A 20,758-nucleotide genomic window follows, 5' to 3' on the forward strand; every position below is an offset into this window, starting at 1 on the left:
CTGCGCCGCGCCCCGCAGAGCGCAGCGCCGTACGAATCTTGTGGCACGTCGCCCCATGGCGCGCGGACCGCGGCCGCGGAACCGGCGGCGGACGGGGCTGGCGCGCACGCGCCGGCCACCCGCCACCGTCGTGCTGTCGGGGAGGCGCAGCGGACCCTGGAATCGCTCCGATCGCGCGCAACTGGAGGACGCAGTGAGTGTCGCAAGGTTGTTCGGTGCGTCTTGTGTCAGGGTGATAAAGCCTGGCTACGCGACCATCGAGGTCGACCTGAAGCACGAGAAGGCCGCGGGCGACCGCGAGTCGGTGCAGGCGGCGGAGCGCTCGTACATCGAGCGCACCGCCCACCGCGCCGAAGAAGAGGGAGCTCACCAAGGAGCAACTTGCGGCAAAGGCCGCGGCTCGCAGGGCCAAGAAGACCCGGCAGAAGGCGCGCCGGGCGAAGGAGGCCGGCGCGGACTGCCCGCACGCGCAGCGCTACGCGAGACGTCGAGTTCGTCATGGAGGGCCTGGAGGCTGCGACGCAGGCGGCGCGCAACCCCGCAGGGTCCAACATTCAGGTCGCCTACTCGCTGCCTCCCGAGGGGGGCAGCGGGTTCGGCGACCTAAGGTACGCCACGGTCCCTCTGGGCTCCGTGGCGACGAAGGTCGCCCGGGACTGGCTCGCCAACGAGCTCTACGAGCCGTCCCGGCGCGGCAAAATTGATGCGGCCTGCAGGGACCGAAAGGTCGCCGACCTGATCACGGCTGCCGGCGCCTCGGCGCCGGCCGACGCCGTGTTCGGCGGCAGGTTCGCGACGGGCGAGGCGCCCCGCCCGACGACCTCCGCCTCCGAGGCGGACGAGGGCGACGGCGTCGAACAACATAGCTAAAAAAACCCGCAGGATCAAATGCGCTTTTTTGCGCCCGTTCCACACGGTTCGCCCGCCCAAAACACACGCCATGGTAGGGTGCCCACAGGGCCCAAAAAAAGAAAGGAAAAAGAAATGGGGCAAACCCCATCGCAGCACTTCGTGTTGGAGAGTCGAGATATTGAGATTGTGACTAGGAGGGAGGGACGCTGGGGATTCTCCAAGGTATAGAGGCCTCCGCCTCGCAGAAAAGACCCTGTCGTACCGACGCACCTACGCGCACTGTAGGTCATCGCACGGCCCCAATCGCACTCGGGCCCGTCGTGGGGTGGGTCTGCCGCCACCCCACTCGTGTTGGATCTATTTAAAAATCTTTTGCTGGTCGCCAGCACTGTACACGAGAAAGAGCCCCGGTCTTTTCTGCGGTCGTCGACCGCAGAAAACCATGACGCGCGTCGCCTCGTCGCGCGAGCTGCTGCACCAAAGCAGCACTCTCATCGAGGTCGATGATGCCGGCGCGATCGGTAGCGCCGCGCGCTGCCTCATGTACTCTTTGACGTGCGCGCCGAGGACCTGCAAAACGTCATCAGCGGCAGCTTGTTCTTCAAGAGGACGACGACGCAAACAGCCAGCGCTCGTCGGTGATGTGTGGGTGGTCGGCCGTGACCGCCGGGAGCGACATGGACGCCAGCGAGCGCACCAGGAGCGCGCGCTGTGGGCGCGGGTCTTTTCTGCGCAGCTGAGGCCTCTACCCTTGGAATGGCCGGATCCAGCCTTGAAAGTACGAGATCGCGCGCGTTTCGCGCACAGCACCGCCTGTTCTCCGCGGCTGAGTGACGACGCGTGCCGTGTGCCAGCAGAGTTGGGCGCGCGCGGCGCGACGGCGCCGGTGAGGGAAGGCGCGGGTGCAGCGGCCACCGGCGGTCGTACCGCTCGCCGGCCAGCGCAGCAGCGGCCAGCGCAGCGGCCGCCGGCGCAGCAGCCAGAGCAGCCGGTGCGCGCCTTGCGAGGCGAGTACTGCCGCCCGGCAGCCTTGAGGCGGCCAGGCGGCAGTACTCGTTGGACCTTGCGAGCCGTGCGCGCGCCGAGGCGCCCGCGGCGCGCGCCCGCCCGGCTGCCAGGAGGAGGCGGCGCAATATGGCCTATAGTACAGCCCTTGAGGAGGAGGAAGAGGCTGGCTGGCAGTGCTGTATGCCGCCGAGGGGCAGTTTTTGGGTGCCCAGGGGGCTGCAGAAGGCCGCAGCCGGGACAACCCGCCCCCCCAGCCGAGGCCGGTCGAAGCCCACTTGAGTGCAGCCATGAGGAGTCCTCTTTGTCGCAGGAGATTGTGGAGAATGACCTCCAGACTGACCCGGAGAATCACCTCCACCCAGCCCCACCTCAGCACCCCTATTATCACTCTCCCCCCCCCCCCCCCCCACAGTGATAGTATACCTGTATCCCTATATTCCCACACCCTGTGCGGTGGCGCGCCTTGCCACATAGATCCCTCAGGGTTCGTGAGTGAATTTTCACACTTTCACACTTTCACTTTCACATGTGAATTCAGAGAGAGAGAGAGATTTTTAGCAATACCAAACAACTCTAACTTTGTTTGAATTCATGTGAATTTCACATGAAACGTTTCGGCCGCCCCCGTTTCACTGAAAATTTCACAAGTTCGACTACTTTCGAAGGCTCTGGCATCTCCGAGGCGGCAGCGGCGGAGGCGGCAGCAGTCGAAACCGGTTTCGAGGCGGCAGCGGCGGAGGCGGCACAGCGGAGAGAGCGGCGGTGCGCCTACCACTGCCGGCACCGGTAGGGATCTCTGTGCCACCAATGCCGCGCGTTCCTGCTTCCCTGCAGCGAGGCCGTGGTCAAGGCCGTGGTCGTCCCCAAGGCTCAAAGAGCAGGGGCCCGCCCTCACTGCATCAAAACGCGGTGAAAGCAAGGAAGTGTAGAAAGGAAAGAGCCCACAATAACTCTAGCGAGAGGAGGTGCAGCTTGGTTCGTGTCCTCGGGCGCTCGAGGACGTGTGTGTTGCCTCAATGTTCTTTTAATGCGCGCCCCCGCCGAAATACACTGCAAATACACCATACACGCGAGATGCGTCGGCAGCGACGCGCACGACCTCTTAAGAAGCACCGTGTCGTTAGGATTAGGGTTAGGGTTAGAATTAGGGTTAGGGTTAGGGTTAGGGTCAGAGAGCGTTCAAGCCGTTGTGCAGCTCCTAAGAGAATGGTCCGGTTTGGGCCGAAACCAAATGGAGGAATCAGCGGTCCGTCGACACGAGCTCTCGGTGAATGCTTTGGGTTCTTCGGGCTAGGGTTAGGGTTAGGGTTAGGGTTAGGGTTAGGATTAGGGTAAGGGGTTGGTTGTCGTCGCGCGCTCTCGATATCTGGCTAAGACAGAGACACAGCAGCAGAGGCGACCCAAGCGACACATCAGAGCATGGATGCTTGGGGGCGCGAGCCGCCATCTTGGACTGTGAGGCGAGTATTTGCAACCGGGAGCTCGCCGCCGCGCCCCTACACCGCCGCCGCCGCCCTCCCGGTGGCAAATAATAGCCCAAGTCGAAGAGTGCGCCCCGCCCTCGGTATCTGGGCGGCAGGCGGGACTAGAGTGGCACGCTGGTGCACGGATGGGGGCGCGAGCCGCCATCTTGGACTGTGAGGCGAGTATTTGCAACCGGGAGCTCGCCGCCGCCCCTACACCGCCGCCGCCGCCCTCCCGGTGGCAAATAATAGCCCAAGTCGAAGAGTGCGCCCCGCCCTCGGTATCTGGGCGGCAGGCGGGACTAGAGTGGCACACTGGTGCACGGATGGGGGCGCGAGCCGCCATCTTGGACTGTGAGGCGAGTATTTGCAACCGGGAGCTCGCCGCCGCCCCTACACCGCCGCCGCCGCCCTCCCGGTGGCAAATAATAGCCCAAGTCGAAGAGTGCGCCCCGCCCTCGGTATCTGGGCGGCAGGCGGGGCTAGAGTGGCACGCCGGTGCACGGATGGGGGCGCGAGCCGCCATCTTGGACTGTGAGGCGAGTATTTGCAACCGGGAGCTCGCCGCCGCCCCTACACCGCCGCCGCCGCCCTCCCGGTGGCAAATAATAGCCCAAGTCGAAGAGTGCGCCCCGCCCTCGGTATCTGGGCGGCAGGCGGGACTAGAGTGGCACGCCGGTGCACGGATGGGCGGCGCCCCTCATGCCCTTCTCCACGCACACCGCGTGAAAAATGCGCGTACGTCCCCGCGCGCACGCAAACACACGAGCAGCGCCCAGAAGCCTGTGTCATGGGCGCAAGCCCTGTGCTGGCGCCCCATGGCCGTCCCGCGCCGCCCGCACCAGCCACGCGCCCCTCGCACCACCAGAGGTCCAGAGCCAGCCGCATATCCACTCACGCCGCGACGCGCGCGCCGCAGCACACCTCACCAGCACTACCTCGCCTTTTTGCGCCCTGTGCAGGCCCTGCTTCTGGCATCTCACAAGCGGCTGTACCAGGTCGCGCCGCGAGTACGACGCAGATTCTGCACCACGCAAGGCACGCACGCACGCCCGCACCCGCGCGCGCGCGCGCGCGCGCTCATCTGCTCAGTCTGCTGCACAGCCTGACAGCCTGCCTGCACACACATCATACAGCACCATGTGCACGCACTGCGCTCAACGATGCAGCCCGCACCCCGCAACAACAGCCTGCCCTCCGCCTCACCACGACGTCTCGCGCACACTCCGCCAGCAGCCCAGTCAGAGACACTGCAGCGCGCGCCTCTGCACGCCTGCAGTCTCTCTGAGACCTTCTCAATCCACCCCGCCGCCGCGCCTCCCCGGGGACACACCGCAGCAGTGAACATGTGAGTCGAAGAATTGGGCAACGACCGAGCCCGCGCCTGCTGCACGCAGCCCCGTTGGTAAGTGCGCTGTTGCGCCTCTGTGTGTGTGTAAAAAAGAAAAACATCTGCGGTCTAGTGGAGGCGAGCTATTGCTGTCGTGAAACCGAACGCTCTTTTTCGTTTTTGCCAAGATCTTTATAGAAAGAAAACTGACAGGAAAGAAAAAACACCGCGGGGACCCACTCCCCCCCCCCCCCCGAAATTCAGAAAATAAAAGAAAAACAGCCTAACCCCAGTAGGTTTAACGCCGAGTGCCAGACCACCAGGGGGCAAGTGTGTGTAGCACCTTCGACCCCGAAATGAAGGTCGCCACGCAAAACCGGGCGCTAGGAGAGGTGAACTGAAGGCTGAGACAACGGAGGCCGAGCCTGAGTGGGCGCCCGCGCGCCCCCACACAGGCAAGCCTCTGTCCTTCGGCCCACTCCGGCGATCGTCCGTGGGCGACCGCGGACAACATGAGGCCTAATCAATTCCCTCACCACCCGACCCCCCTCTAGGGACAGCAGCGCGCTTCTCATCCCGGAAAGGGAAGGAGGGGGGGGGGGGGGGGAGATCAGAGAGCCAGAGCAGGGAGTACCCCCGACGGACGCGAGTCGGGGGGAAAGCGAGACGAGAGATTCAAGGCGAACTTCATCGCCCGTCCAGGAGCCCCGCATTAGGTAGCGACCCCAGGTTCAGAGCTAGGCTTCCCGACAGGGCAGGGAACCCCCAGCGCGCAGGCGCCAGGCGGGGCCCACGGTAGGGGGAAATACTGAAAAATGGGACCCCCCGGACGGACCTTGCTTTCATACCGAGCGTGAAGAGCTGAGTCTCAGCTTTCAGACCCTGCAAAAATCATTGAAAAATATTAAGATGGTCCAGAATGGTGACCGAAAGACCCCGGCGCCGCAGCGCTCGCGCTTGCTTTCCTCGCAAATGCGACAAGTGGGCCGCTGAATAGGGGAAAGAAATGATGGCGTCGAAAGAAAAACCGCAGCCAAGACCGCAAATGCTGCCGCTCCTGGTGAGCGCCAGCCCGCGCCGCGTGCAGGGCGTGTCCGGGGCGCCCTCCCCCCGAGTTCCCCCGCAAAATCCGGCCCGCGGTCGCGCGCGCGCTCCCGTCCCGCTGCTTTGGAGGAGTCTGCAGCCCCGGGCGCGCCCGCACGGCGATTGCCGCCTCCACTCCAACCTCATCCACTCTCACTCTGACATTCTCTCCAGAGTCCTCGCGTCGAGCCCGTGGCGCCGGAGCGCGAGCCCCAAGCTCGGGACACAGCGGGACATTGACGATCTGCGATGCCTGTGCGTGCAGGTGATCACGCTGAGCACGGCGCCGGCGGTGGCACCCTTCCTGGTGCTCCAGGCGCGCTGCGCCCGCGCGTTTGCGACGCCCGTGTGTGCCCCTGCGCGCGCCCCGCTCGCCGCGCCGCCGCCGGGCCCGTGGGGGTCTCAGGTTTGCGCGTGTGTGCCGCAGATGTCACGACCGAGCAGCTGCAGCAGATCCTCCAGAACGTGCAGGCCGAGCTTGAGCGGCGCGCGGCGCTGCAGCGCGGGGCGCCCGAATCGAAGCGGTGCGTGCCCCCCCTCGCCGTGGCCGCGCTCGCCCCGCCTTGGCGAGCTCTTGCCGCGCGCGCGCGCCGCAGGAACTCGATCTTGTGCGCCTCGGGCAAGGCGTTGCCCAGCGAGGCGGAGGTGCACGCATGGGCGCTGCTCGTGCTGCTACATGGCCGCGGCGCGGACGGCTCGTGGGTCGCCGTCCCGACGCTCGTCGACCAGTGGATGAACGTCGTGCTGCTGCAGTCGAGTCGCTACAAGCAGGCGCCCGCCCTGCTCTCCCACCGCCCCCCGAGCCGCCGCCGCGGCTGCTACACCTCGGCTATATCTCGGCTATATCTCGGCTATATCTCGGCTCTATCTCGGCCTTGCTGCCTGAGCCGTGTGTGCGTGTTGTGCGCAGTTGCGCGAGCGATGGCAGCCTCCGACCGACGATCCGGCGTGGCGTAACTTGGCTCTCGCCAAGGGCCTCGTCCCGTCCTTGCTCAGCCAAGCCGCCGCTCGGGCGGCGGAGCCGCTCGCCCACATCACGCGCACGCTGGTGCAGCTCGAGGTCATCGACCACGACGTCGGGCAGACCGCGCTCTCGAACTATCTGAAGAACTGCCTCGCCAAGGAGATGGAGGTGGAGGCGGAGGCGGCGGCGGCGGCGGCGGCGGCGGCGGCGGCGGCGGCGGCGGCGGCGGCGGCGGCGAGGCAGCGCGGGGCGCCGAAGAAGCGCGGGGCGCCGAAGAAGCGCGGGGCAACCGCAGCAGGCGTGGCGGCTGATGAGGCGGCGCCACAGGCGCGCGAGGCGCGCCCACGGCGCAATGCACGTTGACTCTGCGGCACATGCACGTTGACTCTGCGGCACGGCGGTAGATGGCCGAGGATGCAGACGGACCGTGGTATGTGTGTTGTGTATATGCTCATATCCGCGTTACCACAAAACGGAGGGGATATATGATCCGCTTGAGCAGCAGGCACACACACGCCAAGCGCGTGAGTTGTCGCTCGGGTTGCCTTAACTACGGGGTGTGGAGGGTGAGTTGAACAGGGGTTGTGCGCCCAAGCCCTCCTGCTCGGCTCCAGCCGGTAGACAAGTCTTGTCATCAACAGAGTAGATGGATCTGACCTCGGGGCCGATGTGACCAAGCACTGGTAGCGTGGTTTAACCTCACACCGTCACCGACGAGCGCGTTGGACTTTTCACTCCGGACAAAGACGGCCACACGCACACGAGCTGCGGTCGTGTGGCCGTCATAGCGGCGAGGCGCGGGACCGTCTGTGGCGAAGTGGGTCGCGTCCCTCGATTTTGTTCAACCCAGCATCCACACCCTTTAGATGACATTCCCATATTCATTAATAGCGGCTAGTTTGTCACATCACGTGGATCGATGACCCGGTGCCGCAAGACACGGCGCTTTCAATCAAGCAACTCATTATCTTGGACGCATCCCATCTTGGACGCATCCCTCGACGCGAAGAGCCATGCAGTCACCAGAATTGCTTGGACCTCTCCTGCAAGTAAAACGAAACATTCTTGGAGCTTCCCCAGCCGCTTGTGGCCGCGTCTCATCCGTGGCGACGCGCTGTTCCACCGAGCCGTACTCGGCCGCGCCGCCGCGTCGAGGCACGGGTCCCCAACCAAGCAGCGACGCCGAAGCGTCGACCGATAGAGCGCCACGCCCAGCAGTATGGGCGTCGACCGCTCTCTCGAGCGGCCGCGTGGCAGTGCGTGGCGCGGGCGTCACAGGCGGCAAGCGTGGAGCCGCTGGAAGAGCCGGTGCGAGCCGTGGACGGCAGCCGCTCCCCACGTCGCCGAGAGAGGCTGCGGGGGAGAGGGTTCAGGAGGCCACAGGAGGCGCCGGGAGGCTCGGGAGGCGCTAAAAAGTGGCCCGGGCGCCTCGTGCCACCCGTCTGGTGGGGCCAGGTGGGCTCAGGAATTAATCCAGGATTTTAAGGTGATCCACTACACCTGACCGAGAATTGGATGGCGAGATCGCGGCGAGATCGACCAGTCGGCCCAGGTCGGCGCCATGCACTGGCGGGCTGCACAGCGCGCTAGACTACGCGGAGGACGTGCGCTTACCACCGGGTGGGATTACCAGGCTCGCCTGGGCTCGCTGAGGGTCGATCGCGGCGCGAACCGTTTTCGGCTGTTTTCCTCGCGAATCTGGGGTGCGCGCCGGGAGCTGCAGCGCCAGCGTTTCGCGGACCTGTGCAGCCTCCGGGCACTGGGAACTTCTCCCAGGCTCGGGCAATGCGGACATGTGCCAGCGGGGGCGCGGAGGTGGTTTACATGCGGATGCGGCACGATCTTCGAGCCGAACCGACGATACAGGAGGCTCCAGAGGCGCCGTAATCGACAGTTGGCCGTCACCCAACTCCTCGCCCGCCGTGACTGTGGGTGTCTCCTGATTGCTCACGATCGTGGCGGAGCTCGGGGTACCACTTTGGGCCACGGGACAAGCCCTGGGGAGTCACTGTAGCTCGCGCGGGGCTGAGAAGCAACCATTCCCGCGAAAAATCGAGATTTGGCGAGATATAGGGGGCGGTTCTCATTATTTTCGGCGGCCCCAAAGCTACCCAATCACTCGCCCACCTCCACCGAGCAGTCTAGTCCAAAAAAAACCGCGCCCCGATCAAGTTACGTTTTCAGTGTTTGCCCCTACCCACGGTAGCCTCGTGCAGTACGCGATTTATACCGAGAGCTGGGGGAGAGGCGCGCCACGCCAAGGGGGACGAGTGACGGGAGGGGGAGAGTAGTGTCTTTCGCAGGGTAAACGCAATTTTTTTGGAAAGGACCGGCTGACTCACCGCACACACCAGCCGCCAGCCGGAGAGAGCACAGAGACCCGTACTCTAGGGAGAGACGCGGCACACCGGTCACCGCGCTCCGACACATTCTATTTCATTGGAGCCTGCACAAAGACCCCTTTTTTATGGTCCACACTCTCGGCCACTGCATTCCCCCTCCGTGGCCGCGCCAAAGCTCTCGTCTCATGGGAGCGCCACCGACAGCTTCCCCTCGACGCCGTGCTTGGCAAGCAGGTTCGCCACTAGGCCTGACGACTTTGCGTCGGCCACAAACGAATCCAGGAACGCGACTGCCGCGTCGCAAGCCGCCGCGTCACCGCGCGGCGTTCCGATAGCCTGGGATCGAGCAGGGGTGGTCTGTCATCTCAAGCAATATCAATGCATCGGACGGTTTCGGTAATCCGGGGCCTGCTGGATTGAAGTGAATCGGTCGTCTAAGAGACGCGATCCCGGCAGCTCAGCCGCCTTGCCGGTCAGGAATGAACGCAGACCGGCCAGCGCTTCAAGCTCGCGGTCCTGAAAGAGGTCCCACGAGCCTTCGGCACCGGGCTCCTCCGTCTGCACGAGCTGCGCGGCACGCAGGTTGTCCTCCAGCCAGAGCGTGTACGCAGACCGCCTCGAGCTCGCCACACGCACGCCCTCCGTGTCCACCTGGGCGGCGGTGTGAAACGGCACGCCCGGCCGCACGAGGTACGTCGCCTCGATCTCAGCGTATGGCGCCTCGGGCAGGGAGGCATCCAGGGAGTGGTGAGGGGGCGGGCAGCAAATCGCTGAGTTGTCGTGGCTGCGCTGACCGAGAAGCCGATGATGGCGGCGCGCGCCGGTTCGGCGCCGATGAGGCCCACATCCCACTCGCCGGCGCCAGCCGAGTCCGCCAGCGCACCTGGGTTCTTGTACGGGACCAGCTGCAGCTTGGCGCCGAGCGCGTCGGCCAGCGCGGCGGCCATGTCAGGCGCGACTCCGCCGGGCTGCGCCGGGTCGGCGCGGTTGGTGACGAGGAGGATATTGGACATGTTGATGGCGGCGCGCACCGTGCCGCGCGGCGCGAGGACCGCTTTTGCCGCCGCGAGCATATACACAGACGGGGTTTGTTCGGTGCCAGAGAGTTTGTGAAGAAAAAACCCGAACTTGGCGGTTTTTTGCTCGGCCGGCCCTCATGCCGGACCCTGCCGTGTGGGTGAACCCTGCCCAGCCCCCCTCCGTGTCGCGATGCGCTCCCCACTCCCGTTCCCCTGTGTCCCTGATCGTCCTTCCAAAATCCTGCTCGTGCAGGAGGCAGGTGGGTTTGTGTCAGGTGGGTGGGACCCTGTCGTCCTCCCATCCCTCGTTTGGCTTGTCTGTTTTCTTTCTTTCTTCCTCATGACGGGGTAGGTAGGGTAGGTCTGGGCCCTCCCGTCGGGTTTTCCCCTCTCTTCACGCGCTGGAATTTTCACAGCAGAAAAAGAAATTTCCGCAAACCACGATGTCAACCCTCCCCAAGTGGGTGATCTGATGCTTGTAGGGCTTGAGAGTGGCCTGCCATGTCACAGGAAGGACTGTGGTTGCAGGAGAGTACCACCAACCCATCACTTTAGTTGGTATATACCCCACCTTCGCGCTCGACACGCTCGACACGCTCGACACGCTCGACACCCCTCGACACCCCTCGACACGGACAAGCATGGTTTCAGCCTCGACAGGCCTCGACAGGCCTCGACAGGCCTCGACAGGCCTCGACAGGCCTCGACACCTCTATCCCTCGACAGCAGCTCGACACCCTCGACACCGGGCCTCGACACCTCGACACCAGGGCTCAGTACCTAGCTCCTAGGGTGCCGGCCAGCGCCCACACTGGCACCGGGGGTAGGGTCGGAGGGACTGCACCCAAGGTGTTGAGGTGAGCACCTAATGTAGTGTGGCTCTGGGATTGTAGGTCGAGCGAGTCTTGGTTGGTGGTACGGAGACGGTCGGTCAGCGTCGGTCACGAGACGGGACGGACGGGACCTCCGGACTCTAGGACGACGCCGCGGGACTCTAGGAGAGAGTGTGTGTGAAGGTTGGGTTGGGCTTCGGCCAAACGCCCTTCACGCCCCAGCCCTCGTGTCACCCTTATCCAACACGCACAGCACCATCCGGGCAAGGAGCCCGAACCCTTGCGCCAGCTGCTGGGGATGGCGAACGAGGCGAACAAGAAGTTGTTGCTGAAGAACCAGGCCTACCTAGCGAGGCTGCTCTATCAGATCCTGTCGTGCAATGTGCGCGATGTGTGGCACCGTACGCATATCCCTCCTCTGCGTCGACGCCGCCCGCCCGCCGTCCCTGCCAGGCCATCTACTGTGTCTACCGCGTGTGGTACCACTGGGACTCCTTTTCGAGGTGGCACATCACGGGCGAGCTCCTCATGCTCTGCCTGTACTTTGCCATGTACCGCTTCCTCGCCTCGGCCGCCTCTCCCAGGCATGCTCCGCTCGCGCAGGGCGGCGCTCTGATCTCCGCAGGATCCGACCTGGACAGCAAGGGAGTGATTGAGTACACGTGGGACCTGCTTTACACGACCATGTTCGTGCAGCTCGCGACAGGGCTCCTTTCTGACTGGTTCGCGCTCGTCGCAGTGGTCCCGCCGTGCATTGGCTTCTACTACGCCTGGACACAATACGTCTACCCTTGGATCTCCAAGCCGGACGAGCCGATCGACGCCGCGCAAGAGGCGAGCAAGAAGCAGAAGGTCAAGTACGGGAGGGCACGGTGAGATCGGCCTCCACCCCGGTGCCGCCGAGATATCCCTCACCGGCCGGTCCTTGCGACCGAGGCGCTGGCGGCGCGGAGGTGTTTGCCGGCGCGTGGCGAGACGGATCGAGATGTGTGTGTCCGGCACTGAGGCTTTGCCGGCGCGTGGCGAGACAACGTATCGCTTGCGGCCTCGCTGCGTCGTGCGAAGCCACCGCCGTCGACCACCGCCGCAGAGCCGGGCGCCTTTGCCCGCCCAGCCTCTCCATGTGCACCGACCCGGGCTGTGCGAGTGGCGCGCGGTGAGTGCGGCGAGTGCGGGGCGGAGGGTGGCGTGCCGTGTGGCGTGGAGAGAGAGAGAGAGAGAGAGAGAGAGAGAGAGAGAGAGAGAGAGAGAGAGAGAGAGAGAGAGCAGAGCAGAGAGAAAGGCGCCACACGCAACACGCACACACGCCACATGCATTTGTTTTTATGAAGGTATTGAACCTCCATCGCTGTTATGGCTGTTATGCCCACCTGCGGTAGGTAGACATTCTACCTCCCATCTAACCGCGCCAACCCTTTCTTGGGTAATGGGTAGACAACCAAGAGAATGCAACTCAAGTTTTGATCGCTCACAGCTGGCCGACGTGTTGTTGAGTATCAGAGTATGATTCCTGTCTGCAGGTCTATTCACACCTCATGCGATCTTCCATGTCCAGACAGCGTCCAGACAGCGTCCAGACAGCGTCCAGACAGTGTCCAGACAGCGTCCAGACAGCAAAATCGGAGCGTCTAGACAGCTATTCAGACAGTAATAGCACTTGAGTGTACACAGCTGATTGAAGTAAAGGGAAATGATGCAGCTGCCTGCCAGAGCAGAAAGATTCCTTAATTCTCTCCACTACAAAAAAAGTCCAGTGCGGAACCGAGATCATGGCCCCGAATGCCGTGCTCTCTAGGTAATGTGCGGGAGCTCCACAAACCAGGTTGGGTCTGGGTTAGGGTTAGGGTTAGGGTTAGGGTGTGGGGTTGCGGGGGTGGGGCGGGGCGGGGCAGCACAGGCAGGAGAGAGGGGAGGGGCGGCGAGGGTGAGGAGGATCAGTGCTGGAAGAGGGGGGGTGGGGGGGGGCTAGGGTTACGGGGTGGGGTCTGGGTTAGGGTTAGGGTTAGGGTTAGGGTGTGGGGTTTGTGTTGTGAGGAACGACGGCTTCCTAGAAGCCAAGAAAAGAAAGTTTCCCGAGCTAGAAACCCAAAGCGCAGGAACTAACCCTCGGAGACCCGTAATATGGTCCTCCCCGCACCCCCCAGGGCTAGGGCTCTCTTGCCCGCAACCCGTCCCTTGGCTGATACACAAACACCCACACACACACACACACACACACACATACACACACACACACACACACACACACACACACACACACACACACACACACACACACACACACACACACACACACACACACACACACACACACACACGCACACACACACACACGCACGCACACACCAGACCTACCCTACGTGGCTGGGTTCACAGCGATTGTAGGAAAATGACGAAAACACTTGACGGTCGCGGCCTTCCGACTCGCGCCTCCGCCTCACTGGCACTATTGTAGCCCTGGCCGGTGCGCGTGTGGAGTTGAAGTTCCGGAGTAAAAATTCGAACGCGTTCTCTCACGGTGACCAAAAAATGTCCACCTCAGAGGCACCTCCGGAGGCAGGCCGCCGCACGCCGGCGACACAGCTCCAGCTGTCGAACTGACCCTCAGCTCCTCTCAGAGCGGGAACTGTGACGAAAGTTGACTGAGGCGGTTGTCAGGAACCATCATACGGATCACATGGTGGCTCTCTCATGACGGGAGACCGCCCGACCACTCCTGGGTGGCACTGCCACCGGTGTCGCTCGACGTCCTGTCGACAGCGTGCCGACAGCGACACAGATCATGTGGGACGCGTCGAGTATCGACCTCTACTGCTTACCCAGCCTTCGAGTGTATCCTGGCTGTGGCCCCACACCCACTGGTGTCCATCTCAGAGACCGCAGGAGGTCATGAGGGTCGATGGGAGTGCCAACCCCACAATGCCTAAAAACCCAGCCCAGTAGCTACTCAACGCGGCCACCATGCGGTGCGACGCGCCCGTGGCACTTGGAGCACTTGGAGTGCAATCATTAGCCTCACATCCAGGGCCGGGGAGCTCAGAAGCGCACCCAGCGGGCCGGATGATCGGGATCGGGTTGCGGGCAAGAAAGCCCTAGCCCCGGGGGTGCGCGTTCGCAGGGCAAGGGCCTTAAAGTAAACACAGTTCTCCGAGGGTTAGTACCGCGCTCCAGGTTTCCCCTAGCAGCAGAACGCCCCCTCTACTCGGAGCTAGTAAACACCAGACAAGGACACGCGACGACACACACTCCCCCTTGGCGACGGCGTCGCCAATCACAACCCGAGGCACTTGGAGCACTTGGAGTGCGGTCATTAACCTCACGCCCAGGACCGGGGAGCTGAGAAGCGCACCCAGTTGGCCGGACGCTCGGCATCGGGTTACGGGCTAGAGAGCCCTAGCCCCGGGGGTGCGCGGTCGCAGGGCCATAACACGTCTCCGAGGGTTAGTCCGCGCTCCAGGTTTCCCCTAGCAGCGGAGCGCCCCCTCTACTCGGAGCTAAAGAATACTCTCCGAGGGTTGGACCCGCGTACCAGGTTTCCCCTTAACTGCAGGACGCTGCCCTCTACTCGGAGCTAGTGATACGAGAATACGCCCCGCCCCCACGCAATACCTTACTCGAAGATAATACGAGAATACGCAGCTGCGAGGCACCTGTCGAGCAGCTTCCGCGGCGAGCAGCTTCCGCGGCCGTGGGGCGTGGAGAGAGGCCATGGCCAGGGTCAGGCATAAAAGGGGGGTGTTTTTCCGTCCGCCCTTCTCACCTGTACCGTGTTTGTTATGACCCCCCCGATGAATACACCAGTGAGGGAGGGCGAGACGATCGAGGGGTCCCGTACCACACGCGGAATCGACCCTATCCAGTGCTCAAGTGCTCAAGAAATGAAGGAAGCTAGGTAGGATCCCAAACTAGGGCTGCGGAGGATAGACGTTCCCCCAAGGCTCTTCGGACTTCTTTCTTTTTTCGCACGACACTGGGCACGGGACTGGCGCGCAACACTGGCACTAACACCGTTAGGTTGTAAAATTCTTTTTTCGGCCAGTGCGCGCCAGTCCCGTGCCCAAAAGAAAGAAAAAAAGGAAACAGACAACCCAAGGGAGAGATCTCAATTCTTTTTTCGGAGGGGACCTTGCTCCTTCGGCGGCTGCCTGCCCGGTCTGTGGCGATGGCGGACGGCGCGCTGCCACGCGAGCCCGGGGCCAGCGACACGCCAGACCTTGGCCAGGCCGACACCATCGACGCCGGCTTCGTGCTCGACAAGCTTCGGACGCGGCACGCGCACGACGCGATTTACACGCGCTGCGGCTCCGTGCTCATTGCTGTCAATCCGTACAAGAGGATGGGCCTCTTCTCGGAGGCGGTGCTCGCGCAGTACAAGAATGCCCACTCGCTCCCAGCCGAGCCGCCGCACACCTTTGAGATTGCGAGTGCGGCGCACCGGGCGATGATCCACAACGGGCGCAGCCAGGCCATCATTGTGAGCGGCGAGTCGGGGGCCGGGAAGACCGAGTCCGCGCGCCACATGATGCTCTACCTCCGATACGTCAGCAACACCAGCCCGGAGCTCGAGACCCGCCTCTACGGCTCCGACCCCATCACCGAGGGCTTTGGTGCGGCACCCAGAGGGCACCGTGAGAGCCCGCAGTCCCTGGGCCGCCGGCGTCACACGGCTCGCCGCGGCCCCCCGCGCTCACTCCGCTCCTCTCTCACCACCGCGGTGCCTGGGCGGACAGGCTGCGCCAAGACGGTGCGCAACGACAACTCGTCGCGCATGGGAAAGTTCACGGCGCTCAACTTTGACCCGAGCGCGCGGATCCAGGGCGCCAGCCTCAACACCTACCTCCTCGAGAAGACCCGCGTCACGCAGTGCGGCCCGGGCGAGCGCTCGTACCACTGCTTCTACGCGCTGTTGCGCGGCGCGTCGCCCGCTCTGCTCAAGCAGCTGCGTCTGCCGTCGGCCGAGCCGAGTGCGTACGCCTATCTGGCGGGCGGCCATACCGGCGAGTCGGGCGGCGAGCGCACCGACAAGATGCTGTGGGCGGAGCTCGAGACGGCGCTCGCCGCGCAGGCGTGGGAGGGCGCGGCGCTGCAAGAGCTGTGGCAGCTCATCGCGGGGGTGCTGCTCCTTGGCAACGTGCGCTTCGACGCGGCCAACACGGACGCGGCGGCCGTCGAGGGTTCGAGCGCGCCCTCCGTCGCGGGCTGCGAGGCGGTGCTCGGCCTGCAGCAGGGCAGCCTCGCAAAGGCGCTGACGAAGCGCAAGCTCAAGGTTGGCGGCGACATGGTGGAGAAGGACCTGAGCCTCGTCGCGGCGGGCGACAACCGGGACGCCCTCGCCAAGGCCATCTACTCGAAGCTCTTCGACCGCCTCATCGTCCAGATCAACCGCGCGCTCGCCGAGGCGCGCAACATCTACTCGCCGCGGGCGACCGCCCACGTCATCGGCATCGTCGACATCTTCGGCTTTGAGATCTTCGAGAAGAACTCGCTGGAGCAGCTGTGCATCAATTTTGCGAACGAGAAGCTGCAGGCGCTCTTCACCAAGACCGTCTTCGCCGAGACGATGCGCGCCTACTCGGAGGAGGGCATCGACGCCGCCGACATCTCTTACACCGACAACGGCGCGCTCATCCAGACGCTCGAGGCGCTAAACACGGGGATGCTCGCCATCCTGAGCGAGGAGTGCGTCGTGCCAAAGGGGTCGGACGAGGGCTTCACCGAGAAGGTGATGGCGCAGCACGGAAAGGGCGGCATCATCGTGCGCATGAAGGGCGTCGGCCCAAAGGACGGCTTCGGCATCAACCACTTTGCCGGCCTGGTCAACTACGGCACCCGCGCCTGGCTCGACAAGAACAAGGACCCGCTCAACGGCGACCTCGTCGTGCTGATGCAGTTCTCCGACAACGAGCTGCTCAAGGAGCTCTTCACCGAGCCGGCGGACGTGGCGCCCGCGGCGGGCGACCGGAAGAAGTTCAAGTCGACCAAGTTCAAGGGCGTCACCGACACCTTCTCGGCGCAGCTCACGGACCTCGTCGGCACGCTCGACAAGTGCGACCTGCACTTCGTGCGCTGCTTCAAGTCCAACGACCAGAAGAAGCCCGACCTGGTCGAGGACGCCGTCATCACACGCCAGCTCAACACGTCTGGCGTGCTCGACGCGCTGCGTGTCGCCCGCACCGGATTCCCCGACCGCATGCCCTTTGACGAGTTTTGCGGCAACTTCCTCGTGGTTCCCGGCCTCGGCACCAAGGCGGAGCTCGCTGGCAAGGCGCCCAAGGACCGCGTGCTGGCGCTGCTCCAGAAGCTCGGCGTGCCCGGCCAAAAGTTCCGCTGCGGCAAGGCGCGCGTCTTCTTCGCCTCGGGCATGCTCGAGGGCCTGCGCACGCGCCGGCTCGAGATGCAGGCAAAGGTCGCCGTCGCCATTCAGGCGGCCGGGCGCGGCCACATCGCCCGCAAGGCGGCGCGTCAGCTGCGGCGTGTGCGCGAGGAGGCGCTGCAGGCGATGCTGTCCGCTGCGGCGCAGGAGGATGTCGAGGCGCTCCGGGCGGCCATTGCGGACGCCCGGGCCGCCGGCGTGCATCGCTACGCGGCGGGCGAGGCGAGCGTCGCCGGCGCGGAGGAGCGCGTGGCGGCGCTCGTGGCGGAGCTGCGGGCGCGAAGGGAGGCGGAGGGTGCGCTGGAGAAGGCCATCGGCGCGGCCGATATAGCTGCGCTCGAGGTGGCGCTGCAGCGCGCCGCCGGCTGCAAGTCGGACAGGGCGTTGCTGGAGCGCGGGGAGCGGCGGCTCGCGACGCTCAAGGAGGAGGAGAAGCGGCGCAAGGAGGAGGAGGCGAGGCTCGCCGAAATCAAGCGGAAGAATGTGGCGGCGGCGGCGGAGGCCCAAAAAAAGGTGGCCGAGGAGCGGCGGAAACCCGAGGGGGAAATGGCCTCCCGAGACGGGGCCCTTTTCAAACAGCAGGCGGGGGCCAAGTTTCGGCAAAAGGAGGCGGGGGTGTTGGCCCCCCCCGGGCCCTTTTTCTTTGGCCCCCCCCCCCCCCCCCCCCTCCCTCTTCAATGCGACTCGCGTCGCCACTTTCAGGAGCTGATCAAGCAGCAGAGCCGGATACAGGAGGAGGCGGAGACGGCCGACGCCGAGTCCATCCGCCGCTCAGTAGCGGAGGAGGAGGAGGTGTCGCACTCATGACACCAGCCGCCCTTCCTTCGCCCCGCCCCCCACCAGCCACCCTTCCTTCGCCCCGCCCCCCAGGCGACGCAGCGCGCCATCGAGGAGGAGGAGGTGCTGCGCAAGCAGGCGAAACCCCGCGGCAACGCACGAGGCACCGCGCCTCCCGCGCGGCTCACCCGCCGCTGGGGCGCACACCAATAGGTTCTCCAGGAGCTCGAGGCGGACGGCGTGCGCTTCCGCTCAGGCACCGAGGTGCGCCGCCCGCCTCTATCGCCGCTGCGGCGGAGGTCCCCGGCTGCCCTCGTTACCGATTTGCGCCCGTGCGCGGCGCAGGACGTCCTCGAGTACGCCGTCTATCTCGGCATGGATCTCCGCGAGGACGTCGGGCTGCTGTGGATCGCGGATCAGGCGCTGCAGGCGGACGACCCGGAGGGGTGGGACCAGTGCGAGTCGCCCAACGGCGATCTGTACTACATGCACGAGGTGACCAAGCAGGTGCTGTGGCAGCACCCGCTCGACTACCAGTACCAGCAGCTCTACCTCGAGGAGAAGAAGAAGGGCCAGGGCAAGCTCGACCGGAGGGGGTCGTCCAACGGGGCGGTCGTGGCGCCGCCCAAGCATGGGGGCAGCCGCGGCATCGACGCGCCACCCGCGGGCGGCCCGGTCGGCAGCAGCGACGACGCGCTGCGCCGCGTGCTGCAGCAGCTGCTCGGCACGTCGCACACCGAGCTGAAGCGGCTGCTGACCGAGCCCGCCACGTGTCGGGCGCGCAGCTCCCGCCACGCGCAGCCTCCCGTGCCTGAGCCGCGCGCGTGCGCGCCCCCACATGCCGCCACGTGCGCAGAGCCGGCGGCGCCGCGTTTGCCCCGACGCGCAGGTGCCCGTGCGCTGCTTTGTGATTCGGCACAAGTCGCGCATGGGCGGCGCGCGCTTCGACTTCTTCATGTCCATCTCCAAGACGGACGACATGTACTGCTTCACGGCGAAGAAGTGGTCCGTGTCGAAGGGCTGCTACTACTCCATCGCGCTCGACCAGGACGACGCCAAGCGCGCGAAGGCGAGCTCCAGCATGCCAGAGTCGTACGTCGGCAAGGTGCGCTCCGACCGCAAGGCGCAGGAGTACACGCTCTACGACGACGGCGCCTCGTTCGACGGCAAGGAGAAGGGCGGCAAGTCGGAGCTGCGGTGCGAGCTGCTGCACGTCAACTTCTCGAACTCGCTGCGCAACCGCAACCCGGGCGCCATGACGGTGGTGGTGCCCGAGGTGGACAGCGAGGGCGGGATGGTGCCGGCGCGGCCAAAGGACGCAGCGGGGCAGCTGAACGAGCGGCTCAAGCGCGGCGACCTCGGCGGGCTCATGGAGCTCAAGAACCGCGAGCCGAAGTGGAACCCCACCTCCAACATGTACCAGCTCGACTTCCACGGCCGCGCGACGCTCGCCTCGTGCAAAAACATCCAGCTGCACCCAAAGCACGGCGAGCAGGCGGACGTATCGTTCCTCATGGGCAAGGCGGACGAGCGCCCCTGCCCAGCAGCACCCGCCACCAGCTTGCGCACGCCCCGCCTGGGTCGCCGCCCGCCCGCCCGCCCGCCCACCACCACCGCCTCGGCCGCGCAGGTGGAGGAGAACAAGTTCAATGTGGACTTCAAGGCGCCCTTCTCGGCGCTTCAGGCCTTCGCCTTTGCGCTGATCGTGTTTGACAATAGCTCCGGCTCGTTCTGAGAGCCTCGGGATGGGCCGCCGGGGTTCGGATACGGTGCCGCATGCAGCGAGCGGGGTGGCGGCCGAGGTACATGCCGAGAAGGGGGAGGGGCAGCGCCAGCAGCGGCGGGCCGTCCGGTCCGGCGCGTGCCCGAATTGTGACTTGTACTACAAGGTGGGGTGAGGGTTTAAGCAAAGGGACGAATCCCTCGCCTCGAGCGGCCACCGCGGGTCCGCGGGAGAGGCTATCGCAACTACCGTCTAGGACTTCGCGGTCTGAAAATCGATCGTGGTTCGTGCAAACCAGTCCAAAAAGAACACACTTTTCCGGGCTTCGGCGGCGAAATTCTTTTTTCTTGATCCCTCCCGGCGCGGGCCTCTCCGGCTCTCGTAGCCGCAGCCGTAGCCGCAGCCCCAACTCTCGCCGCTCTTCTGTTTCGGGGGTTGTGACGAGGGGTGAGGGGACGGATTGAAGACACCCCTCAGCCCACACACATGGTCCCTAAGACCCTACCATCCCTAAAGAAAAGAAAGAAAATAGACAACCCAAGTGCACCTCAAGCCATGGCCCAACGCGAGGGAGGATGCCCTCAACTAATTTCTTTTCATGCGTAACCCGATGCCGAGCGTCCGGCCAACTGGGTGCGCTTCTCAGCTCCCCGGTCCTGGGCGTGAGAGGTTAATGACCGCCCACTCCAAGTGCTCCGAGAGCAGTGTGGTGTTCATTAGCTCCGAGTAGAGGGGGCGTCCTGCAGTTAAGGGGAAACCCGGTACGCGGGGGCTAACCCTCGGAGACCCGTATTTACTTTACGGCCCTTTCCCTGCGAACGCGCACCCCCCCCCTAGCTAGGGGTCAGGGCTCTCTAGCCCGTAGCCCGATACCGATCATCCGGCCCGCTGGATGCGCTTCTCAGCTCCCCGGCCCTGGATGTGAGGTTACTGACTGCACTCCAAGTGCTCCACAAGTGCATGCGTGGGAGTCGTGTGACTGCTCCTGTGT

The 20,758-nt window shown here is 64.6% G+C and overlaps 4 protein-coding genes across 4 annotated transcripts; 3 read left to right on the top strand and 1 right to left on the bottom strand.

Annotated features, from left to right (window-relative positions):
• Positions 1–498: 498 nt before the first annotated feature.
• EMIHUDRAFT_209466 (hypothetical protein) lies at positions 499–870 on the top strand (the record flags this gene model as incomplete). The annotated part of the gene is made up of 1 exon (XM_005771223.1): positions 499–870. The coding sequence occupies one exon, from the start codon at positions 499–501 to the stop codon at positions 868–870; it is 372 nt and encodes a 123-aa protein (XP_005771280.1).
• An 8,355-nt stretch (positions 871–9,225) lies between these two features.
• On the bottom strand, positions 9,226–10,115 carry EMIHUDRAFT_209469 (extracellular solute-binding protein; the record flags this gene model as incomplete). Its single annotated transcript, XM_005771224.1, has 3 exons — positions 9,226–9,332; positions 9,534–9,762; positions 9,837–10,115. The coding sequence occupies 3 exons, from the start codon at positions 10,113–10,115 to the stop codon at positions 9,226–9,228; spliced, it is 615 nt and encodes a 204-aa protein (XP_005771281.1).
• A 1,077-nt stretch (positions 10,116–11,192) lies between these two features.
• EMIHUDRAFT_209470 (hypothetical protein) lies at positions 11,193–11,770 on the top strand (the record flags this gene model as incomplete). Its single annotated transcript, XM_005771225.1, has 2 exons — positions 11,193–11,276; positions 11,348–11,770. The coding sequence occupies 2 exons, from the start codon at positions 11,193–11,195 to the stop codon at positions 11,768–11,770; spliced, it is 507 nt and encodes a 168-aa protein (XP_005771282.1).
• Positions 11,771–15,016: 3,246 nt separating this feature from the next.
• Positions 15,017–19,968, top strand: EMIHUDRAFT_436181 (hypothetical protein). Its single transcript, XM_005771226.1, has 7 exons — positions 15,017–15,501; positions 15,625–17,876; positions 17,970–18,059; positions 18,138–18,182; positions 18,258–18,308; positions 18,390–19,566; positions 19,675–19,968. Exons 1-7 carry the CDS (start codon positions 15,057–15,059, stop codon positions 19,755–19,757), a joined length of 4,143 nt encoding a protein of 1,380 aa, XP_005771283.1. The 5' UTR covers positions 15,017–15,056; the 3' UTR covers positions 19,758–19,968.
• Positions 19,969–20,758: the final 790 nt, after the last annotated feature.

Source organism: Emiliania huxleyi (assembly GCF_000372725.1).
Source record: "Emiliania huxleyi CCMP1516 unplaced genomic scaffold EMIHUscaffold_39, whole genome shotgun sequence".
Lineage (NCBI taxonomy): Eukaryota > Haptophyta > Isochrysidales > Noelaerhabdaceae > Emiliania > Emiliania huxleyi.

Coding starts and splice junctions, on each gene's coding strand:
- EMIHUDRAFT_436181 (XM_005771226.1), top strand. CDS start 15,057: ATGGCGGACGGCGCGCTGCCACGCGAGCCCGGGGCCAGCGACACGCCA. Junction 15,502..15,624: donor CCCCATCACCGAGGGCTTTG/GTGCGGCACCCA, acceptor CTGGGCGGACAG/GCTGCGCCAAGACGGTGCGC. Junction 19,567..19,674: donor TATCGTTCCTCATGGGCAAG/GCGGACGAGCGC, acceptor TCGGCCGCGCAG/GTGGAGGAGAACAAGTTCAA.